General features: G+C 51.2%; 1 protein-coding gene across 1 annotated transcript; it reads left to right on the top strand.

Moving 5' to 3' along the window:
* Positions 1–974: 974 nt before the first annotated feature.
* On the top strand, positions 975–22,078 carry Bmf (Bcl2 modifying factor). Its single transcript, XM_036184870.1, has 5 exons — positions 975–1,097; positions 1,467–1,596; positions 3,594–3,890; positions 5,343–5,503; positions 19,690–22,078. The coding sequence occupies exons 1-5, from the start codon at positions 975–977 to the stop codon at positions 19,789–19,791; spliced, it is 813 nt and encodes a 270-aa protein (XP_036040763.1). The 3' UTR covers positions 19,792–22,078.
* The last annotated feature ends 1,334 nt before the right edge of the window (positions 22,079–23,412 follow it).

Genomic DNA, 23,412 nt, shown 5'->3' with positions numbered 1-23,412 from the left:
TGCTTCCCAGACAAACTTTTCAGCTGAGTACTTTATTCTAGCTTCCTTCCTTCTCTGGGCCTGGGCTGTTTTATTTGGTTTTTACTTAATGAAAAACTCCCTATTCTTCTAGGCCCAAATAGAAAACCTTCACATTCTGAATTTTTCTGCACCCATCAGCCACCATTATCACTGAAATGAACACCATTCACGCTGCTTTCCATTATTCGCATGTGGAGTAGAGGCTCACTGAGGTCAGGCACCAGAAGTCTGGCACTCAGTCCAGTAGCTGGCACACAGTAGCTGTTCAAGAAATGAGCAGTCATCCTTCGATTGCCCATAGTACATGATCTGCGTTTTGCTTTCCCAGCGGCCCACGCACATCAATAGGTATGTCGGCTGCCCAAGCTGCCGCCTTGATCTCTCCTCTGCCAGAATCTTTTTTCGCCTGTGTTCTTGCCCTGTCCAGAAGAAGAGGACGTGAGTCTCTCATTGCACTTGCTGGATCCAAATGACAAGGACACACGTGTTCTGCTCCAGCTTTCCTCGGACCCGCCCAAGCAGGCGAGAGGGCTTTTTTTTTTTTTTTCCATTAGAGACTGACCACTCGTTTTTCCCACTACAAGTTGCAAGCTTCTGAAAACTCCCAGCCTTCTCCTGAGCCGGCTTTCTAGAAGCAATAATTCTTCAGCCCATTTCTAAGTAGACAAAAGTCACTTGGGCGCCCTGTCCCCCCACCTAGTGGAGAACCCAGGGACTCTCTGGTGCTTCTGAGGCCTGCCTTAGGAACCGAATCCTCGCCCGACACTACGCTCCAATTGCGCTTCTGGTGAAGGTCAGAAATGCGCTCGGCCCCTTATAGTGTTTCCAAGGGAAGGTTCGTACATTAGTGACCGTCCCTGGCAGCTGCCCAGCTTGAGACTTGGAGCTCCACTTTTCATTGGTCAATGTTTGGAGTGACGCGAAGGGGCGGGGCCTCATCAGCTGTTTGCGGGATGCCCGGAGCGGGCGTATTTTGGAAACAATACCGCGCGGTGCGCCGTGGCCTCCTCTCGCGCCAGCTCACGCCCGCAGCAGCCGCTGCCCTAGCTCGCGCCACCGCCTCCCGCCGCAGCCCGGTGAGCGCCCGGGCGGCCGGGGGCCAGGCGGAGTTGGATCGTACCTCCTCCGGGAAGTGGGGAGCGGAGTCGCGCGGCGCGTGGGGGCCCGGGAGGGGTTTTGATTGCGGGCATCTGGGGTGACCATGAGGAATTGGGGTGCCGGGATATGGGAACTGGGTACAAAGCACAAATTTGGGCGTGCTGTTCCAAGCGGGGCTTTCGGGAAACATTTGGAACTCGGAGTTGAGAATAGGTGGGCCAGTGACCCTGGGGTACGCTGCCAAGCTCCCGGAACGCTCTGGCCTCCGGGTCTGACTCTGGGGTGGGGCCATGAGTTGTGGTGTATTTTGCCTCCCTGCGTAGTCTGAAGGGTCCTCTTCTTAACAGCTGGAGTTTGCCCCCTCCTTCCCTATCGAGTGTGGGCGCCAAGCCCCCCGAGTGCTCGTCACCCTGGACCCTGGCGCAGAGCCCTGGCATCACGACTCGGAGGCTGAGACTCTGTCCTGGAGTCACCCAGGTGTGTGTGCGCGCGTGTGTGCGCGCGTGTGTTCTGAGATCTTAGCCACTATTGAGGTATCTGGCTAGTGCCATCTCCTAAGAAGAGGAGGGGTTTTAATTGAGCATCCCAGTTGGAGCTCTGAGGTTCTGGGATGGCTCCAGCAGACTTTAATCCCTTTGCTAGGAATAAAAAGTTCTCTGGCTGTGCTCTCTGGAAATACTCTCTTCCTACCAGTCTGGACATTACCACTTTAGCTCAGGGAGCTGAGGGTCTCTACTTTTCCCCAGTTTACGTTTGTCTTTGCCCAGAACCTCTCGGAGGCTCACACCACCCGGAGAGCCACCTGCAGATCTTGTGCTGAGTGTGTGTGTGGGGGGGTCTCCGCGTTTTCAGAGTCACACCCTCTGGCTGCACCTCCCCCAGTGTCCAGTCAAGGCAAGGGTTGAACTTTGGGGCTTTGCTGGAGGGGGAGGGGAGTGTTAGGCATCAAAAGAAACACCAAGACAATGACTCCTACTTGTGATTGGCTCTGGAGGGTCCCTACTTTGGTTGGGATTGCCAGCCTGCAGAGAAGGGGTGAAGGACAGAAGAACCCCTGCTAGGTGACAGCTCTTGGTCCTTTTATCTGGAAACTTGATTTTTCTGTTGCTGATAAGCTGGAGTTCCCCCTTACCAACTGGAACACTATCCAAAGATGTCTGCTTTGCTATCCTTGCAGACATGGCATCATTCTCCAGGGAAGAGAGCAGAGACAAGACCATAGATAGCTGAGGGATGGGATGAGGTGGATTGCATTTGGGAAAGGAACGTTTTTGAACTCAACAGATTTCTTTAAAGACAAAGTGGTTTTTTTTTTTTTTTTTTAAAGATTTCTTTTAAAACCCACAAACCACTTGGCTTGTCTTTCAAAGGCAAGGCACTGGGGTGTCTGAACTCCTGGGAATGTCTAGCAGAGTCCGAAGATGACAAAATTTGTTTTTGCATTGCCTTGACCATTCAGGTGCTTGGTGATGCTTCTGGTTGCCCCCGGGGCATGCTTGGAGCTCAGGCTACGGGGTGACTCCAAGTGCAGAATTTCGTGAGCTGTCAGGTGGAGCGAGAGGAACTGAACACTAAGAAACAGCCCCGCCGTAGGCAGTGAGAGAAAGCACAGCAAGAGAGCTGAATTTCACTTCCTTCTGTGAGGCACCTTGCACCTATCACAGGTTCAGCTCTGGCAGGAATGGGAGGCGGAGTGGATGAGAATTGAAGTCATGGAGATTAGTGGGTAGAATTAGCTGGACTCTTTGCCAGAGGCGGATCCAACCCTCAAGATTAACCTGTGGTGGGCAGGCAGCTCTGCTCCTCCGGGAGAGAGCTGAGCTAGGCAGCTAGAGTGACTAACTTCGGTCCCCTGTTCCAGGACACTCTCACCACACCACAGAGCCTGTTTGTTGTGTTGTGCAAGGAGGGGGGTGGAGATGTGCGGTAGGGTGGGGCTAAACACGTTCCGAGGGAACCTGGCTGCTCTACAATTGCCGGCGTTTGTTTTTGCTGCTGGAGTTCAGCTCAGACTTAGGAGAGAGCTTGGAGGTTCCTCCTTAGGGTGTGCGTGTGCGTGTGCGTGCGTGCGTGCGTGCGTGCGTGCGTGTGTGTGTGTGTGTTGTGAACACCCTTCTGGGCCCCCACAGTCACTTACAGAGGCTGGTATTCCTTATATTTTCCCAGGAACCCTGTGGTAGCACCTGATCCCACCCCTTGCTTACAACCCTCAGTGTCAGACTTTGTGACCAGCCTAGGCCAGAGGAGGTGGGGAAAGACGGCTCTGGTGGGTATAGGGAGCATGTATGGAAGGGCCCTGACCATTGGGGTGGTCCACATTTTAGGAGTGAATATCACCCTTGGCAGTGTTTTATTACCAAGGTTGTGTATGGTCAGAAGCTGGCTTGGTTCCCTCAAATGAAGAGTGGAAAAGGAAGGAGGGAGGGGCTCCTCGGTAGGCCAGCATCCCAGATACCTCCATTGTTCTCTGACAGGAGAGATGGAGCCACCTCAGTGTGTGGAGGAGCTGGAAGATGATGTGTTCCAGCCAGAGGATGGGGAGCCAGGGACACAACCTGGGAGCTTGCTCTCTGCTGACCTGTTTGCCCAGAGCCAGCTGGATTGCCCCCTCAGCCGGCTTCAGCTCTTTCCTCTCACCCACTGCTGTGGTCCTGGGCTCCGGCCCATAAGCCAGGAAGACAAGGCCACCCAGACTCTCAGCCCAGCTTCCCCAAGCCAGGGTGTTATGCTGCCTTGTGGGGTGACAGAGGAACCCCAGAGACTCTTTTACGGTGAGTGCTCTTAGCCTTAGACATTGGGGGAAATGAGGGGACTTTCCCTTCCCAAACCTGCTTGTTATACTTCCTTCCTCAAACTGTACAGCCAGGGCTACCGATCGATCATCAGCTTTCAACCTTCTCCACCTGTGCTTGGCCCCGCCAAGGGCAAATTCCTTTGTTCTATCCGTTTCTCCCTGGAGGGATCCTTGGGTCCATGCAGTCTCCTGTCACATCCTCTGTCTTCTCAGTGACTGCCTTTGGGGCCCTGGTGCTGATTTGTCTTTCACGAAGTGGAAGGGAGTGTTAGGTGTCACTGTTGACACGCAAGGAGAAGCCCAGCCAGTTCTTATAGGGAAGATTCCCGAAGACAGAAGGTGGTGTTGAGTTGTCACTTGGGACTTTCTATGCTTGGAAGGGGAACTGGAGAAAGAGGTTGGGCCTGCCTGGGCTCAGTGCCAGCAGAGGGGCTGTTTCCAAGGCTAAATCAGACACGACCCCTTCATTTGTGGGCTTAAATGGTTTGTTTTATGAGAAATATGCCCTCCTCTGGCAAAAGGGCAGGAGTAGACAGACACTCGGTCTGTTTTCTTCTTTTAGCACACTGGCCTGTGGAGGGAGGGTAAAGGCTCAGAGGTCATCCTGCTGTGTCCGCGGGAGCAGACTGGGAAGCCGCTGCATTTAATCTCAGAGGGAACTGCCCATAGGGCACTTCTGGAAAAGCAGTTCTGGCGGGAGTCTGAGAAGCTGGATGAGGCCTGCTTCGGGCTGGAAGAGGGAGGAGGCAGGAGGTGGCAGGCGCCCCCAGCGGCCATTCTGGTGCCAGCACTCGGTGAGCCGACTCGGCTGCTCTGTGGGCCTCAGGAGTTTTCTCACTGGCTTTTCTGCGGCTGCTCTGATCTTTGAGTGCTGGGTCCAGCTTTCCTTAACTGTACTAGAGAAATGAAGACACTTTGGGGCTTTTTGTTTGTTTTTCTTTTCTCTGTCTGCTTTACTCAACCCAGGCACTCTGGAGAGTTTTCCCAGAGAACAGCTTCAACCTTTCACTACACGGATAATACATTGAGGTCAAGTACAGCTTGATAAATGACAGAAGATTGGCGTGTTCATTATACACATTAGCACCCTGCCCTATGTCATGGTCCTGAGCGTGGAGAAGAAGGCAGGGTCTATATTCTTTTCTGTTTTTCCAGGAGAGGTGTGTATGAGAGAGAGAGAGAGAGAGAGAGAGAGAGAGAACCCTCGAGTGTGCTAAATATTCAGCTACATCTAAGCTCCACGCTCAGCTGTTCGTGGGCAGCTCTCCAAGTTTGGCAGAATGCCCTGGTAAAGGCAGGCAGGCTGCTTCCTCTTCCTTCTATCCTAAGATTTACCAGTAACTCCAGGTCTTGGGAGAAAGGGTTGACAATGGAGAAGATAGAGGGCCGGGGTAGAAAATGCTGAGATGTGGATCCTCTGTCTTTGCAGGCAATGCTGGCTACAGGCTTCCGCTCCCTGCCAGTTTCCCTGCAGGCTTGCCCCTTGGGGAGCAACCCCCTGAAGGACAGTGGCAGCATCGAGCAGAAGTACAGATCGCCAGAAAGCTTCAGTGCATTGCAGACCAGTTTCATCGGCTTCATATACAACAAGTAGGCATGAGGGTTTGGGGGGGCAGTGTGGAGGGGAGGGCTTGAGGCTGTTGGCTCTGGGAAGCCAGGGCTTGCCTTTGTCCTCTTGTAAGTAACCCAAGAGTTGCCAGGCCTCGGGCTATGTCTCAGAGTTCTGGCCTTGGCTACTGTCATTATGATGGACTGGGTAGGCACAATTAGTTGAGTATTCTTGTCCTTGAGAGTTCCCGCTGCCTACTTAGCTTCACAAGAGGTGGGAGATACCGCGATCCCCCGCCCCCCTTGACAATGGGATGGCTTCCTGCAGTCTGGTTGGACAAACTCCCCAGACCCAAGTTGGGGGCTTGTCTCTTGTAGAATGTTGAAGTGAAACTGAGCAGTTGGGGGTGTGCCTGGCTGAGGAACAGTGGGAAACCGGTAATCAGGCCTGAGATGGGGCCTGAGACGGGGAAAGTGGTGGAACCGGTTGAAACCTGACACTTTCCAGCTGGAGAGCCACTCCTCACTGTCTGTGTCTGGGAACCCAGGCCCAGGACTCTGGAGATTGTACCTCAGAGTCTCCCCAGACCTGCGACCGGCGGCGGGGCGCTCTGCCGGGTGCTTGGCCGGCAGCCTGGCACCAGCCCCGCCAGGGCGGAGCATCGCGTGTCAGCCGAGCATGTGGCAGAGTCCGTCAACAAAGGCGGCGGCTGGCAGGCTCGTGCTGCAGCCGGTTGTGCCATGGATGGGAGGCTGTCCTGCTCGACATCCCAGCCACCGTCTGTGCCGGGCCCCCAGGTGCTTAACCCTTCCCAGACAGGCTGGCTTTTGGGATAGCTGCCAAGGCAGGGCAGAGCCTGAAGCTGGATCCTTGCTGGTACAGATACTACCTGGCAAAGCCACAACACAGGGAAATGAACACAACCTCTTCCTGTAGGACTGTGTTCCTATCCTAGCAGTGCATGTGTGTGCGTGCGTGTGCGCAGGTGTGTGAGTGTGTGTGTGTGTATGAACACAACCTCTTCCTGTAGGACTGTGTTCCTATTCTGGCAGTGTGTGTGTGTGTGTGTGTGTGTGTGTGTGTGTGTGTGTGTGTAAATCACAGAACAAATAACAATCAGGGCTGGGAACAACCTGGGTTTAGATGGGTAACTTCAGATGACCAGAACAGTTATTGGTAGTAATAACTTTGACTTTGGGGCCACAGCTATTTCTGATGGGTTTTCCCAGCCCTTAAGTGATTTGGAAAGAGGGAGGCCCTGTGATTAGGTTATAAGGCAGCCTGGCTAATTGCTGTGGCCTAGCCACAGTCCTCATCCCCTGTGGTTACACTGTACAGACTTGGCTTAGTGAGTCCCCTGCAGTCCATGTATGGACTCCTTCTGATTCCTGCTTTCAGACTCTTGGCCTCCTTCCTTCCCATGTAATCCACCTTGGTTGTACAGGTCCTAATACTGGCATGGGTGGGAAGACAGTGGCTGTAGTCTTTAGCTTCATCTAGAGCACATCTGGAAGACATTCTTTCTTCATTCACATGAATCTGGTCTCTCTCAGCAGCTGTTTCCCAGGATAGTCCCCTGTTCATTAGTGAGCCCTGACATACTGAGGACCAGACTAGAGGCCTCCTTGTTGCTGGACCAAAGTTCAGGAGAAGACTCTATCCTGAGGTCTCCTGTAGCACGATTTCTTAGACTGCCCAGCCCCAAAATCATGACACGGAGACTTCTTATTAATTATGAATGCTTGGCCATAGGTTTAGGCTTGTTTCTAGCTAGTTTTTGTTTTTGTTTTATTCTAACAATAATCCATTTCTATTCATCTGTGTGCTGCCCCAGGCTCTTTTACCTCATCTATGTACTGTCCATCCTGCTGCTTCCATGTCTAAGTCTGGCTGGCTTGGCCCCAGCTGACTGCCCTTCTCTCCCCTTTTCTCTCTGCCTGCCATCCCCCGCCCATCCCTCCTCTGCCTAGCTATTGGCCATTCAACTTTTTATTAGACCAATCAGGTGGCTTAGGCAGGCAAGGTGAAACAGCAACACATCTTTACCTAGTGAAAAATGCAGCATAAACAAATGCAACACATCTTTACATAGTTAAACAATTATTCTGTTCCACAACAGTGTCCCCTGCTCTTCACTAACTGATACCTTTCTCCTAGTTTAGGCTGCTGCTTTGAGGGCACAGGTCAGTTCTAGATGAAGTGTTAGCATCTCATCCAGAGCGCTCCCAAGAGGTTGGAAGGAGAATTACACAAGAGGGTTAGTTGCCCTTTAGTCCTTGTAACAGACTTCAGTTGTTGTTGTTGTTATTATTGTTGTTGTTATTATTATTATTATTATTATTATTATTATTATTATTATTTGAGCTGAGGATCAAACCCAGGGTCTTGTGCTTGCTAGGCAAGCACTCTACCACTGAGCTAAATCCCCAACCCTATTATTTTTTTTTCTTTATAAATTCTTCTTTTTTTCTTTTTAGATTTATTTATTTATACATATAGTATTCTGTCTGCATGTGTGCTTGCAGGCCAGGAGAGGGCACCAGATCTTATTACAGATGGTTGTGAGCCACCATGTGCTTGCTGGGATTTGAACTCAGGACCTCTGGAAGAGCAGTCTGTACTCTTAACCACTGAGCCATCTCTCTAGCCCATTTTTTTTTTTTTTTTTCTGGAGCTGAGGACTGAACCCAGGGCCTTGCACTTGCTAGGCAAGTGCTCTACCATTCAGCTAAATCCCCAACCCGTATTATTATTATTATTATTATTATTATTATTATTATTATTATTATTAATGTTATTATGTACATAGTCTTAGCCCAGGCTGGCCATGAACTCACTACATAGCTGAGGATGGCCTTTAACTTATGATCTACTAATTAAGTGCTGAAATTGCAGATTTGCACCACTATGCTCGATTTTTGTGGTGCTGGGGACCAAACTCATGGCTTCCTTTATGCTAGGCAAGCACTCAGCCAACTGAGTTCTCCCTCTGGTCCCCTGGTTGTTATTGTTATTCCTCTTACTTTCTCCATTTCCTGCACAAGGAGATGTGGGACATGACAAAGATGTAGGATATACACTCCCAGGGCAGATTGGGTGTATTTGTGGCCCCAGGGGCGGGAGGTTTCAAACTGTCCTGGGTGATAGTTTATGTTGGCCACATTCCTTATACCTATCTCTACGCCATTTCTTATCTCACCATATTTCCTGAGGAGTGTGGCGAGGTGGAAGACTAACCTGGTTCCTGAGTGGCTCCTCTGGGTTCATAGGCAAGAATCTATAGGCAAACAGCATCAGGTGCTGTTCACTGCTACTTCCTTGGGTTTCTGAAACTGAGAAAGTTGGAGGTGATGTGAGTGGAGGTAAAAGGTCCCTCCCTCCCCCTCCTCCCCTCACTCCCTCTCTCCCTCCTCCCTCTTTCTTCCTTTTGGTGTTGGGTAGGGGCGACAGGGTCTTGCTATTTAACTTAAACTGGCTTTGGTCTCCCTGAGTTCTGGGATTGCAGGCATGCATCACTGGGTCCAGTTTAAAGGACATCTTTTTCAAACTTCCCATGTATCTCACTCTTTCTGCTGGGGCAGTGGGAGGCTCCCGCTCTGTTCCTTTTGGCTGGCAGGCTGCAGCAGGGATCTCTAATACCTCTTTGAGAGGGATGTACTTAGATCTGGGTTCTGAGAGGGTGACCCCTCCAGTTTCTCTGTGGAGCCGGGAGGATCAGATTCAGTTCCTGACAAACTCACAGCTGCCCTGGTCAGAAGGTTGGAGCCTCTGTTTCTCTGTATTTTCTGTGAGTGACTCCTCCAGCCAGTGTGGGCCTAGGGATAGTTGGTACCTTCTTTCCTTCTCTGTGGCCGGGTCTGAAGGGATATTTCTAGACAGTGTTGAGAAGCTCAAACAAACAAACAAACAAACAAACAAACAAACGAACAAATAAAAAGCTACTGTGGGCCCTTGAATAAGTGAACATAAGTGAGCTAGGGTTCTTTATGTTGAATTTTTTTCTCTCACTGGGCCTAGGAGTGGCTCCATTCAGAAAAAAAAAATCAGATTTAGAAATTCCCTAAATAGTGATTAGATATTTTGGAAAATGAAATCTAAGGAAACTTTTGACTCCTTGTTTGAAACCATCATTTGTAATATCAAAGGAAGGATGGTGGACTTTCAAGCAGGTCTGGGAAGAATCCCCTTCCTGCCACTTACCCAAGCTGTGTTTCTGAGCGAATCGTTTTCCTGGTCCAGACCTCAGGTTCCAAAGCTAACCTTGCAAGGTTGCTGTGAAAGCCTTTGGGAACTGTAATAAAAGCACTATTGGCCAGGGCTTGTAGCTCAGGTGGGCACTAGAGACTTGCCTAGGAGCCTGGAGGCCCTGGCGTTGATGCTCAGGACTGCAAAAGACAAAAACAAGAAACTTTGATAGCTTGGAGAGTTGAACACATGCTATTAGCAAGGCTGGAGGGTCACAAGTTTAAGGACCACCAGGGCAACTTAGTAAGACCCTGTCTCAAACAGGAAACGAAGGATAGACCAGTGGTAGAGAGCTTACCTAGTATGTGCGCACATACACCAGGAATTGGGGATTTTGCTTGGACCTGACTTTATAGTTCTTGGGGTGCTCTTTTGGAAGTTGCACCCAGATTGGCGTTTGCGGGGTTCATCACCTAGCATCTGGATCTCTGCCCAGCATCCTGGATCCTTTGTTCTGGGAGTCCCTGACTGCTTTCTGACCCTTAGGATGCTCTCCATGTTGGTGAGTGGTTTTCTGGAGCAGAGACCATGCCTAATGAGGTCACTCAGGCTCTAGAGAGAACAGCCCTGTGTAGAGGCCCCAGAGATTTGTCCTCGAGTGAAAAGTGCCCCTAGGAAACCATCTTCTACCCCAGGGGTAGGAGGTCTATGCAGGACAGTGCTAAGGGAAGAGTGGGGCTGGGGGAGGGGTCGCTGAGAGCTGGGGGAGGGGTCGCTGAGAGCTGGGGGAGGGGTCGCTGAGAGCTCAATGTTCGTGAGAGCCCGTGCTGGGGCTCGGGGGCCCTGTGTTTGCTCTGTGGCTGGCTCTGTTTATATCACTCGCTATATTTAGCTCCTGAGTCATCAGCGTGGCAGACTGGAGGCTGAGTTCCCCACACACTCTGCACCTGACTGTTCTTTCTTCCAAGAGAAGGCCTTCTAGTTCTGGGCAGTTCATCCCTCTCTGCCCACCAAGGCAGACCATCAGGGGATGGCAGTTAGCTTTGGTGTGTTTTCGGGGTTGGGGGGGGGGAGGAGGTGGTGGGAAGACAGGATTGGAGGAAGCACAAAGAAGAATAAAGAAAAGTGCCCGGTTTGCTTTTTGATCCATGCCTGGCAAGTCAAGAGGGCACATTCCATGACCAAAGCAGGAACAGCCCTGCCTGTGTACTGAGAGGAGGGTTCCAAGCCTTGTCCTTGCCCAGCAGACTGACCCCAGACAGAAGAAGAGCCAGCTGTGTAGGCTCCCAGTTGAGACTGAGCCTGGAGGTTCAGACTCCATAGCTGTGTACCCTCACAACCTGCTGGCCTGCCCCTCCTGGACTCCCCCCTGTCTGCCTCCTCAGCGACTGAGACACAACCACTTCCCTCCAGAACTCTCCAGGACTTACCCCTTGGCTCGTGGAGCTGGTCTGAGAGAGAGGGAAACTGAGACACCACGAGGGAGCTGGGTAAGGGAGTCAGTAGTTTCTACCTCCAGGCTGTGGAGGTCGGCACATGGGTAGGGTTCCACAGCACTGTCTCCTGCCTAGCCACTTGGCCCCCAGTGGCTTCCAGCTGTGTCAGAGGAAGCCCTGCCAACCCCCAGCCAAGAAGTGGCTGTTCTAGGGCTGCCCTTTCTTCCTTGGAGGAGAGTCCACTTTGCTTTGGCAGCCCTGACATCCTGTTAGTACTGATGCCTGTGCTGAGAAAGCCCTTGGCAAGGGGTGTTTCTTTCCTTTTCCATTTTGCCCTGTTGCTAATCATGGGGTGTCTGGGCAGGGCAGGGCCTCCCTGGATCCCTGGATGACCCTCTGGGTGTCAGACCCCAAGTTAGCTTGAGAGCCTTGAAACCTGAGCCCAACAGCCTCTGGCTACTGTGAGCCCTCTCAAAATAGGAAGGCTGGCCTGTCCCAAGGAATGCATGCATCTGGGCAGGAGCTGGTGCTTGTGGGGCAGGGGCAGGCTTACCAGCAGAATGTGCCCAAGCTACTGAGTGTTGCCACCAGGCCCGGGGTTGAATGTATAGTTTCTTATTTAATCCTCAGAGCAGCCTTGAACCTCCAGACCCACTGTTCCTATTTTGTAGAGTGCAGGCTCATAGAAGCAGAACACCGTGTCCAAGTTCCTCTGTAAGTGGCTGCACTCAGAGCTGAGGCGTTTGGGTTGATTGTAAAACCATGATCTTCCCACCCCAGCATCCCTGCTTCTTGGCAAACACATGCCAGAGGGCAAGGATATGTTGGAGCTGTCATTTATCACCCTAACCAATCCGACTCCTGGTACTTGATTCCGTTCTCTTGACTTCTTCCACATTAGATTGTAAAAGAAGTGAGAACAAGATTGTTCTGAACCACCTTTGTATCCCTCATAACTCTTAGCTCTCCAGGCTCCGGAGAACCTCAATGGCTTTATCAAAGATGTCTTCCCAACTTGTACAGAGTGGAATTTTCCTAAGGTTGCCTTGTCATTGTCTCTGCTCTCAGCCACAGGCTCTTCCCTTCAGCCTGGGCCTGGGTGGTCTCCTAGTGTGATGGGAGAATGAGAAGGGGCTGTGTGCAGATCCCTCTGTGACGTAGATTCTGTAGTCTGTGTTTTGAAATAAATGAGGGTGGTTTAAAACGTGGTCTGAAATCCTAATTTCAACCAGTCTCCAGTTCTGTTTGATCTCGTTAGCTCTGCCTCTGAAAGTTCTCTTGTTTTCTGGTCCACATCATCCTTTTTGAACAGTTAATGATCTGGAAACAATGTCTTTACGTGTACTAGGGGGGCAGTTCGGCAATGGCTCTCTTTGCACAGGTAATACTATTTGCATAATGTGAGTAAACACTGCGATCTTTTTTCCAAGACAGGGTTTCCCTGTGCAGCCCTGGTTGTCCTAGAACTAACTCTGTAGACCAGGCTGGCCTTCCCTGTGTAGCCCTTCTCTTTGTAGCCCTGGTTGTCCTAGAGCTAGCTCTGTAGACTAGGTTGGTCTTGAACTCAGAGATCAAAGGTCTGCACCACCATGGCCAGTTGACACTGCAGTGTGTGTATGTGTGTGTGTGTGTGTGTGTGTGTGTGTGTGTGTGTGTGTGTGTGTTTATGTTCTTGGTATTTGCTTAGATATATGTCTGTGTGAGGGTGTCAGATCCCCTGGGACTGGAGTTACAGACAAGTGTGAGCTGCCATGTGGGTGCTGGGAATTGAACCCAGGTCCTCTGGAAAAGCAGCAGTGCTCTTAATCTTACTGAGCCATCTTTCCAGTCCCAACACTGCAATATATTAAGGGGTGGGGGGAGTTCTGTAGGACCAGAGAGGCAACTCAGAGGTCGAGTACTAGGCTACCATGCCCAAGGCACTATGTTTGGTCCCTAGCACTGTAAATACATAAATGGGTTTCTTGTATCAATGTGTATGGGTGTTTTGCCTGCATGTATGTCTATATACCACATATGTGTATGCCTGCTGCCCTCAGAGGCCAGAAGAGGGCAGCAGATCCCCTGGAGCTGGTTATGAGCTGGCATGTAGGTGCTGGGAATTGAACCCAGGTCTTCTGCAAGAACAAGTGCTCTTAACCTTTCTAGGCCTTTTCCCTCCTTCCCTCCCTCTTTCCTTCCCTCCTGCTCTCCTGCCCTCCCTCCTTCCCTCTCTTTTTTTTTTTTTGCAAAGAACAGCTTGGGATTCAGAAGCCAGGGGCTTCAGTTAACTCGTCAGACTTGCTTAGGATGATTTTGGGGAGACCTCGCTTCCCTGTCTGTAAAACAAGGTTGGTGATATCTACCTGTCCTGTGACCCACTGAAGAGACATGAAAACACTTTGTCTGTGGTGGTACAAATTGCTGTTTGGCAAATTTGCTTTTTGAGTGTTAGGTCTTCTGAAAAGCTCTTCTGATCCTTTGGGACTTCAGCTCTGCGGGAGCTTCTGGAACACTGGTGACAGACATGTGAAGCCCCCAGAGGGCAGAACTGAATCTGGACTGGGAGAGGCAGAGGGAGATTCTTATCCAGGGAGGGCCAGGAGCACGCTTTGTGCTTAATGCGGAGGCCCTGGGGGACACAACAAAGTTTGATTTGTGTAATCTAACTGTGTTGATACCACAGCCAGCTAGATTTCACTTTCTCTCTCTCCCTTTCTCTTTCTCTCTTTACTTTTTGGCCTCTCTCAGGCAGGAGGCCGAATCTATCACATAAGGGGCATCTTTTCACCCGGGCAGACCAGGCATTCCTGGCCTTGGATGGACGTGTCACCTTTCAGGACTGACTCTTCTGCCATCAGTCCCATGTGCACAGGCTGGGAACCCACAGTGTGTCTTCCAGCTACCCCACTACACAGGATGAGCCACCAAACATTCAGTTGTAGCGCCTTGTTCACAGTAGGGATTTAAATGCTTGTCCATGATATATGCCCTTCCACGGCCATAGCAGTGAAGAGAGACTGACCCCTGGTTGGGCTCTGGGGTTACTCATGCTCTGTCTGCTTTCTTTTTTCTTTTTGAAGCATTTGGGTTTTGCTTATGTGTACAATGGATGTCAGAGAGCAAACTGCAGGACTCTCTCTTTCCACTCTGTGGAGTCTAGGTTTTTTGTTTGTTCTGAGACAGCCCTGGCTGGTCTGGAACTTGCTGTGTAAACCAGACATGCAGAGATCCACTGGTCTCTGTCTCTGGAACTTGATATGTAAACCAGGCATGCAGAGATCCACCTGTCTCTGTCTCTGGAACTTGATATGTAAACCAGGCATGCAGAGATCCACCTGTCTCTGTCTCTGGAACTTGATATGTAAACCAGGCATGCAGAGATCCACCTGTCTCTGTCTCTGGAACTTGCTGTATAAACCAGGCATGCAGAGATCCACCTGTCTCTGTCTCTGGAACTTGATATGTAAACCAGGCATGCAGAGATCCACCTGTCTCTGTCTCTGGAACTTGATATGTAAACCAGGCATGCAGAGATCCACCTGTCTCTGTCTCTGGAACTTGCTGTATAAACCAGGCATGCAGAGATCCACTGGTCTCTGTCTCTGGAACTTGCTGTATAAACCAGGTATGCAGAGATCCACCGGTCTCTATCTCTGAGTGCTGGGATTAAAGGCATTTGCTGTCATGCCCTCTGGGGTCTAGGACTTGAACTCAGACTATCAGGCTTGGTGGCAGGCACTCCTATCTGCTGATTCTTTTAGTCAGCCCCTGAACATTTTCTATTCTTTCCTTCCACCCTTGGGTTTAAAGCTTGGTGAGTGGGAAGGCTTTGGGGTGTTTCATTCCCCCTTTCCAATCTCTCATCTTTGGGTCACTCTTTGTGGTTTCTGGGAGCTCCCAGCCTGAGGCACACATGCCCAGCGTAGGAGAGCTGGGCCCTGGTCCAGGAGTTTGCCCTCAGTGATAGATTATATGCTGAGTGCCTGGCCGGGTGCCTGAGACTCAGAGGCCCCCCTTCCCTCTCCCTCCTTTGGAAGGACCCGTGCTCTCTGTTGTTTTTGGTGTCTTTGTATCCTTCATCCTGTTTGGTAGAGGCTGACTTCCTTCCTCACAGTTTCTCTCTCTGGCTTCCTTTCAAGTCCTTTTTCTTTCCTTTCTCATTAGTCTCTTTTGTTTGACTTGTAGAAATATTTTGTTTGTTGTTACTCCTTGTAATCAGGGTACTCTTTGACTCTTGGTGTGTGGGAGCTTGCTTTCCATTTTGGGGTGTGCAGGAGAAACTTAAGCGCAGCATTGCGGCTTGGTTTATGTCCTGGGAGTGCTCAGGGTCCCAGGGACGGGCTCCCAGCGGTCCCCAGCCAGTGTCCAGGCCTGCTCAAGCTCTCCTGGGGTAGCTGACAGCACCGAGCCGTTGGCACTGTGCTGTGCTCCTGAAGGCAATTGTGGTCACAAACTCCTTGGGGTTGGAAAGTACCTCAGTGGTTTCCAGAAGGCTGTCTGTGGCCTGGCTGCTGCAGAAGTACCTGGCAGGATCTACCTCTGGTGTGGCCACCAGGGCAAGACATTGGTTTGATGGAAAGAGGTTAAAAGGCATTGAAGAAGGTGCCAAACTGTGCAGTGTTTTCTTCTAGGTTATAGGATCAGTAGTAGCTTTGATCGTCTCCTCTGTAATTGCTTATATTTTATGGTGTTTTTACAAGGAATATGGATTGATTTAGTATTTAAATATACAATACATTTTCCTTCTGACTGACCTTCCTTCTTTCTTTCTTCATTTTTTCCCTCCTTCCTTTCTTCCTTCCTTTTATTTTTGTGGGGATTGGACCCAGGACCTCATGTATGCTAGGCAAGTGGTCTACCATCGAGCTTCAATTCCCAGCCCCCTTCTGATTAAAAAATATTATTTTCATTATTTTTAATTATTTGTGTGTCTTAGTTAGGGGTTTTATTGCTACAGAGAGACACCATGAGCACAGCAACTTTTATAAAGAAAGCATTTAATTAGGGTGGCTCCTTACAGTTCAGAGGTTCAGTCCGTTATCATCGTGGTGGGGAGCATGGTGGCTGAAGGCAGATGTGATGCTGGCTACATCTTGACCAGAAAGCAGCAGGAAGTAGACTGACTGTCACATTGAGGGAAGCTTGAGCAAAAGAGACCTCAAAGCCTGCCACCACAGTGACCACTTCCTTCAACAAGGCCACATCTCCTAATAGTGCCACTCCCTTTGGGGGCCATTTTCTTTCAAACCTCCACAGTGTGTTTATGTGTGTGTGTGTGTGTGTGTGTGTGTGTGTGTGTGTGTGTGTGTGTGTGTTGGGGGGCATTATGTATATGGGGGTGCAAGAGCCCTTGGAAACCACAGCATCATATCTGGAGCTAGAGTTAGAGGTGGTTGTGAGCCACTGATATGGGTGCTGGGAACCAAACTTAAGTCCTCTGCAAGAGCAATATACACTTTTAACCACTGAGATATCCAGCCTGTCTGCCTCTTCTGATTTTTAGACTGTTACTAATGGAGTTTGTTCAGCATGTAAATTCCTGGGCCCCTTCCCTAGACATTCTGACTTTGTTGGCATTAGTGGGGCTGGGACACTCTCTCTTGTGACACGGTTGAGTTTGGAAGTTATAGATCCAATATAACACCAATGTGAGTTTTCACAAACAGGGAGTGAGAGATCCAGCCTAAAGCCCGACTGATTCCTGATCTGAGGGTCTAATTAGCTCCCTTAGTGCCTTCTTGCCAGCTTGCGAGCCCTGAAAACTCAGAGCAAAGGCCTGTGTGTGCACCACCATCCACACTCATGCTTGTCCCCAGCCCTCGAAAGACTTCCTCCCTCCTGATGGACCACTCCCCGGCTCACACATGCTTCTCTGACTCTAAATAATGGGGTGAGATTGTTTCCTTGTCTCACTCCAGGGGACGTGGGAGCAAATGACCTCCATTGACAGAAGTTGAGAGACACCAAGGCATACGGAGACAGGGCTGGTACAGGCATTGGATCGTAGTCATGATCTCCTTCCTTAGCCATCATCTTAGCCGTCATGCTGTTTTGAGATGATGTACTACAGGGAAAGATGGCGGCTCTTCCCTGGTACAGTGAGAGATGGCTGGTGGCATGTGACGCACAGTGATCATAAGTAGGGATATGGCTCTGGGTTCTAGCCAGTCCCTGCCGCTTACTAGCCATGTGATGACTGGATGAGATCTTTACTTCTGGGCATGATAATACAGAGCCATTTCAGAGGGCGTAGGGAGGCGATGGGTCTTAACATAAATAGAAGAATGCTTTTTATTCTGTACTGTACCTCGAACCTCAAAATTCTGGGGATCTTGTTGAAAATGCACATGCTGAGTCAAGGGGTCAGCATTTCTGTTGAGCTTCCCTGGTGATGCCGAGGCTGCTGTCCTGGGGAACCACACCTTAAGAAGCAGGACTGCACCAAGGCTGCGCCTAGTGTCTCACCATAGACACTAGGCTCCAGAAAGCCGGCTCATGCACTAGGGACAGGTCCTGATCCCACTGCCTGGAGGAGGGCTTGGACCTGCCTCAACTGATGTACCAGGCTCTGCTGACTGCCCATGGGAGATCTTGCCTTGGAGGAGGTGGGAATGGGGGGTGTGTTGGGGGGAAAGGCTGGGGGCAGGAGGAAGGAGGACAGGGGAATCTGTGGTTGGAATGTAAAATGAATAGAAAAAGCTCTTAATGAAAAATTTTTTCAAAAAAGAAGAAGGAGGAGGAGGAGGAGGAGGAGGAGGAGGAGAAGGAGAAGGAGAAGAAGGAGAAGGGCAGTAGAGTGCTCCGTATGGGATCACCACAGTCTGTTTCTGTTATTGTTGGGAATCATAGCTGGTATTGTCACTTGGCTTTTTCAAACAGGTACCTGAGGAGATTCATAATGCCGGCAGACTGGCCTCTCCAGGGACCTGTCTTTTCCTGGGGTCTCCTGTTCTACTCATGACCTTTGCACCTGTTGTGGGCAGCAGCTGGGAGGCATGGTGGCTGGAGTTCTCCCAGCTGCTGCAGGCCAGGTCTCTAGCTTTGCAGCTCAAGTTCAGGCTGCTCTACTGGAACCAGACTTTGTTAAGCCTCGTGTTTCCTCTTTTTACTCATCTTTGTTTACAAAACACTAGGAAGCCATCCGTCTCCCCAGCACCTTCTGCCAGGCTTCTCTGTGACACACCCTACTTCCCTTAACCCGCTCGCTCGGCAGGCACTGTGCCTCTGACTGACTTATTCTCCACACTGCCTTCGACACAGGGGGGTGGGGGGAGTAGCCTGTGTCAACCTTAGTTGGACACTATATTTCTCTTTGTGGCTGAGGGCGGTGAGGAGGGGACCCACAGCCTTCTTGGTTCCCTAGGGAAACCTGAGGCTGGATGGAACTTCAAAGCTCCAGGAGTCCAGGAAACCTGGGTGAATGACCTGCTTGTCTGACTAACTTAGTTTACCCTTCTCCCGTGTGAGTAGGAGTTACCTGGTAGGGGCCGGTGGTTGTGGTTAAAGACAGCCTGAGAGGACCACCCCACCCCCAGACACTTCACATAAACTTGCTTGCTGACTGGGCCACTGAAGGAATCTAAAGCCAGCCTGTGCTGACCCCCTTTCTGCACACTAGGTTTTTATTCCCCTGTCCACTAAGAACCCTGTGGAGAGGCCCCAGCCTGTCCTCCTCCCCTGGCAGCCAAGGAGAGAACAAAGACCTCCTCTTCCAGCATTCCCTTGTCTCCTTCAGGCCTCTGCTGGCCTCTGGGAAATGGTACCTGTATGGACAGGACAGCAGCCAGAAACCTTGGTGCTTCTGACCTCTGACCTTTGCCCCCTAGCTTCCCAGCTTGACGGTAGGACCTGGGATAACCTCCAGAGCTGGTGTGCATTCTTTGTTTTTGTTTTGTTTTCAAGTGTGTTCTTGCTTAACGTTTAATTGGCTCCAGTCAGTAGGAAAGAGCGCCAAGAGGGATTATTTATGGCTTACTGTCAAAAGCGGCTATAAAAAGGGCAGCCTAGAGCCGGGGATGCTGAAGGGGGGGAGAAGGCAGGCTCTCTCTTACAAGTGTGTGTGTGTATGTGTGTGTGTATGTCTGTGTACGTCTGTGTGTGTGTTTGTACTGGATGAAATCAGATTTTTGCTGCCTCAGCAGTGTGGTTTAAATTGAAGATTAACCCTTTGACCTTCACAGTGTCAAATCACTTGCAGATGGAGGCTCCCCCCCCCTTCCCTCTCTTGTTCTCTGTGTTCCTTTGGAATGGGGGAGAGGGAGGGACTTCTTGTCTTCCTCGCTCAAGCAAGATTGTTGTTCATGCAGCTGAGTTTGGGGGGGGGGGGGGGAGTGTTGTACTCAGGAGCCAATCTGATTAAAAGCAGTACTTGGCTAAACTCTGGAAAAATCCTGCGAGCAGGGGAGAAAGTCCGATCCTCCGGTCACAGTCCACACTGCCCAGGCCAGTGTTTTAATTCCCGAACACCAGTTGTCTTTGGAGTTTTGTCCCGTGTCGCCCCAGTTTGCTGGCTGGTACAATGGTGCAGTCTGGGGTCTGGCAATGGAAGCTTGTTTGGGATCCGGTAAGGAGGTTGTGCTCTAAGCTGGTGCCTGGCGCCTAACGGTCATCTCTTTCCCTTACAGCACCAGCAGAACCGAGACCGTGCATGGTGGCAGGTCTTCCTTTTCCTGCAAAACCTGGCCTTGAACAGAGAAGAAAACAGGGAAGGGGCGGGTCCCTGGTGAGGCTGCGTGGCCCTTTTTGGATGGAGCACCGGGAATGCAGTCTGGAACAGGACAGACATCTGGGAGCACGGACACTGTCTTGTCGAGTTTTGTTATTTTTAATTTTTTTTTTCCCTGTGTGTACATAGAACATCCCCCAGTGGGATCTTCTTTCTCTGTTCAGAACCTCCACTGGGAATGGGGGCTTTGTCAAACACTGTTGAAGGCGAGGCAGCTGTGTCTGCTGGTGGAGTTCTCCAGGAAGTGGACTGAAGCTCTCCTACGGGAGCCGGTTAGGAAATAGGAGGCCAGGTTAGACTCCCAGTACTACCACACGTGCCAGCCTTCCGTCATGCCTGATGGAAACACGGTTTCAGCCCACCAGGACCTTGGCCAGGGGCTCCCTGGCTAAGAACAGCAATGCCTTGGCTAGCCAGCCTATGTCTGAGTTCCCACTTGGCACAACCAGTGCCCACCACATGGGCTCAGGGATTGTCACCCAGACCCTGTCACCTCCAGAAGACCTCAGGGAGGGTTGGACTTCTCCAAGAACCTCTCAAAGGTGCTTGATAGGTCTCAAATCTGACTTGGTACCACCTGGAAGCCCCTTGGTTGGTCCCAGGGTGCAAACTACTGCCACCTTTGCTGCCTGGGTGTCAGCTGTATGTGAGCCAAGAAGCCAGTCATCATCATGTTGTGCCCAGCGGCCTGTGCCCGTGTCGGCTGCTTCCAAAAGACCCTGCCGACTACTGGACTGGATTGGACACCCACCTCAGCAGCAGCACTTTGAGATGGGGTGGATTCGCAGGGGCCGTGGGAATGGAGCAGCCATCCCACTCATCAGTCAGTCCCAGGGGAGCCTAGACCTCTTGGTTTCCTTGGAAACCTGTACCTCCTCCCCCATATCCCCATTCCTTGTTCGTACCTAGTGGGATACAGGAAGAAGCTAGGACAGTGGCTTTGTCCACTGAAAAGTGACTTTGGAAGTAACAGATGGTGTTTAGAACACGGAACTGGCAGAGCTGGGTACACATTTCCTACCTTCCTTCAGCTTCCAACGAGGCCAGAGGAAAGAGTTCTTGAACCCAGAGGGATCTCAGCTGCCTCCTAACTTCTTCCTTCTCTCCCTGCTGCAGCAGCACTCAGGGAGGGACTTAAAGCAGCTGACTATCATCACAGGACATCTCCTAACCCAACATCTGGAAATCAAGTCATAATCTTTCTCTCTATAAGGAAAGGCATCGGTGCTAAAGACAAGGTTCAAAGAAAAGATGGCTTCCCCAAGCAAAGAAGACTCCAGGGTCATTCAAGGAATTTGGAGGAGGAACTCAGAGCAGACTCAAACCGAACAAGCCCAGTGACTCTCATTTCTGCTGAGAGGGGGTGGTGGTGGTATCTTCAGTCCTGTAGAAGGGCAGCTGACCTCCTGGGTGTACAGTTGGGCAGGTTTTCCACTGCACAAGGGGATGAGGGGATCACAGAGGCTGAAGTTCAGTCTGTGCTCTGCTCTCTAGGCTAGATGTCCGGATGTAGGGCTGATCTGCTCAGAGTTAGGGATGTCTTTCCTAATGTACACAAAGGTACTGTATACACTCACAACGGTCCTACAAAGGACCTCAAAATATGTGTATAAGCCTTTGGGTTTTTCTGCTCAGATGATCTGGAGATATTACCTCTTCTTGGCCACAATCAATTTCTCAGGGTGTATACCATGGTTCGTCTGCTAAAGTGGGTTCCTGTTTGCAAGGAGAAGGGACCTAACTAATGAATATGAAGACTGGTTCTGGGGGCACCCTAACCATTGTGAAGCCCAGCCTTCCTATATCTCTCACATGCAGTTTAGATGTGTGTGGGACATATGTGGTTGGTCCTCCACTTTTCTGGATCAAGACTATGACAGGCAGGCTTCTAGTATGTGCTTGGCACATGTGCTGTGGCATATGTGTGCCAACCCCCTACAAACCCATGTACATAAGTCATCTTTAAAACCTCTTAGCAGACTTTATATCTGTGCCAGGGCACAGAGGTCAGCTTCAGAGACCTTGCCAGGCACAGGCTGGGTGCCCTGTGGTCTGTCCTGAGAACTGAGCCCAGAGTTTGACCTGAACATTGAGTCTGGGGCCAGGTGGAAGCTGGTTGGAATGCACTGTCTCCACTTTGGACCTGGCCAGGACCAAACTCACTAACTTGGGCAAGCCAGGGTGAAATGTAAAGCCTCTTTTATCTTCCTCCAACGTGAATCCAGGCTGGGGTTGAAGAGCAATGGTAGAGTGCTTGCCTAGCAGTCAAAAGACCCTTGGGTGGATCCCTGGGACTGTAAAATATAAATAAACAGAAACACAGCCCTCCACCCCGCCCCCAGCACCACCACCACCACCACCACCACCGCAAGCCCTAGGAGGTAGCTGGCAGCCCAGCCCCAAGAGGCAGAGGTTCCCCCTGGCTGGTTGCTTTGACTGGCCAGTGATCTCTGCCTTGTGAATTGGCTTTATAGTCTCCCAGTCCAGCTCCAGGACAGCCAGCCCCTCCGCATTGCCTCTCTCCAACTCCAGGAGCCCGGCTGTCTCTAGTGAGGAACGGAGATCCAGATTTAGAGGGAGGGAAAGTCTGACCTGTGTGATGACCTGTAACCAGCTGAAGGCAGTGGGCTTTTGTGGTGTGCTGAGGATGGGGGTGGGGAAGAGGCTGGGAAACTCAGTATAGAAATGCCCTAGAGGGACAGAAGCCCAATGTTCAGGGGCCAAACTGCTCTCCTAATTCACAATTCCCGGGAGGCATTTCTAGAAGCCAGTGAACAGATCTGGAAAGGAGCATCCCTCCCCCATCATTCCCCACCCCCATCCAGTTACTGACTCCCCAGTGAGGCTGGGGCAGGGGGTGAGGGGAGCTCTCCGCCTGGCCCCATGTCTCTGTTTCAAAGTCTGGCTAGGCTGTGCTGTTGTCCCCAGTGGCCTTGTCTTGCTCAATCAGAGGTGGAAAAAGATCACCTCCCGGTGACCTCCCTCAGGCCCCAAGGGATGGGCTGTGTCCAGAGCTATGTGGCAGAGCTTGTTGCCAGGGCCTAGAGAGGCCCAGCTGGCCTGCCTTGCAGCCCCAGCCACAGACCCAAGCCCAACCCTGAGAATGAGTGGGTATGGGGGACAGTCTAGCCAGGCCCCTGTCTGCCCCAAGCTTTCCAGGAACTGGGCAGTGACTATGACTGTCCTGGTCAGCGAGAACAGTGCTCCGACGAGCTTTCCTTCCTGAGGACTTGATAGGGAGTCGGGTACAGGTACATGGAGTAGCCAAAGCCAGCAGTCTTCATGGCTCTGCAGGACTTTGAGGAGTCAGTACCGTGACCACCATCCTGGTGGGACAAACTGTGGTTCTATGAAGATGAGGCAGGCTGGCCTGGCCTGATACCCTGGTAGGACAGGGTGGACCCACAGGCGTTCTGCGTGTCCTGGAGCTCCTGTGAGCTAGCTGCAGGCATACAGGACAGAGCCTCAAGGGAACAGCAGAACAAAGCTGGGCTCTTCTACACATGCCTAGCTTTGGCCAAGGTGCTATGAGGTGTGCGGCCCCAGGCTTGCACTGTCCCTCTTTCTACAGATGTCTGATGGTCCACCCCGTCTCTGCGTCCACTGGAACTGACGGGAGACC

This window comes from Onychomys torridus, chromosome 4, assembly GCF_903995425.1.
Source record: "Onychomys torridus chromosome 4, mOncTor1.1, whole genome shotgun sequence".
Lineage (NCBI taxonomy): Eukaryota > Metazoa > Chordata > Mammalia > Rodentia > Cricetidae > Onychomys > Onychomys torridus.
This window is presented reverse-complemented; position numbering and strand designations above follow the sequence as displayed.

What these genes read in the sequence shown, in the direction of transcription:
- Bmf (XM_036184870.1), top strand. Translation starts at nt 975, where the DNA reads ATGCCCGGAGCGGGCGTATTTTGGAAACAATACCGCGCGGTGCGCCGT. An exon ending in ACCCCAGAGACTCTTTTACG is followed by an intron (nt 3,891 to 5,342) that starts GTGAGTGCTCTT and finishes CTGTCTTTGCAG; the next exon opens with GCAATGCTGGCTACAGGCTT. An exon ending in ATCGGCTTCATATACAACAA is followed by an intron (nt 5,504 to 19,689) that starts GTAGGCATGAGG and finishes TTTCCCTTACAG; the next exon opens with CACCAGCAGAACCGAGACCG.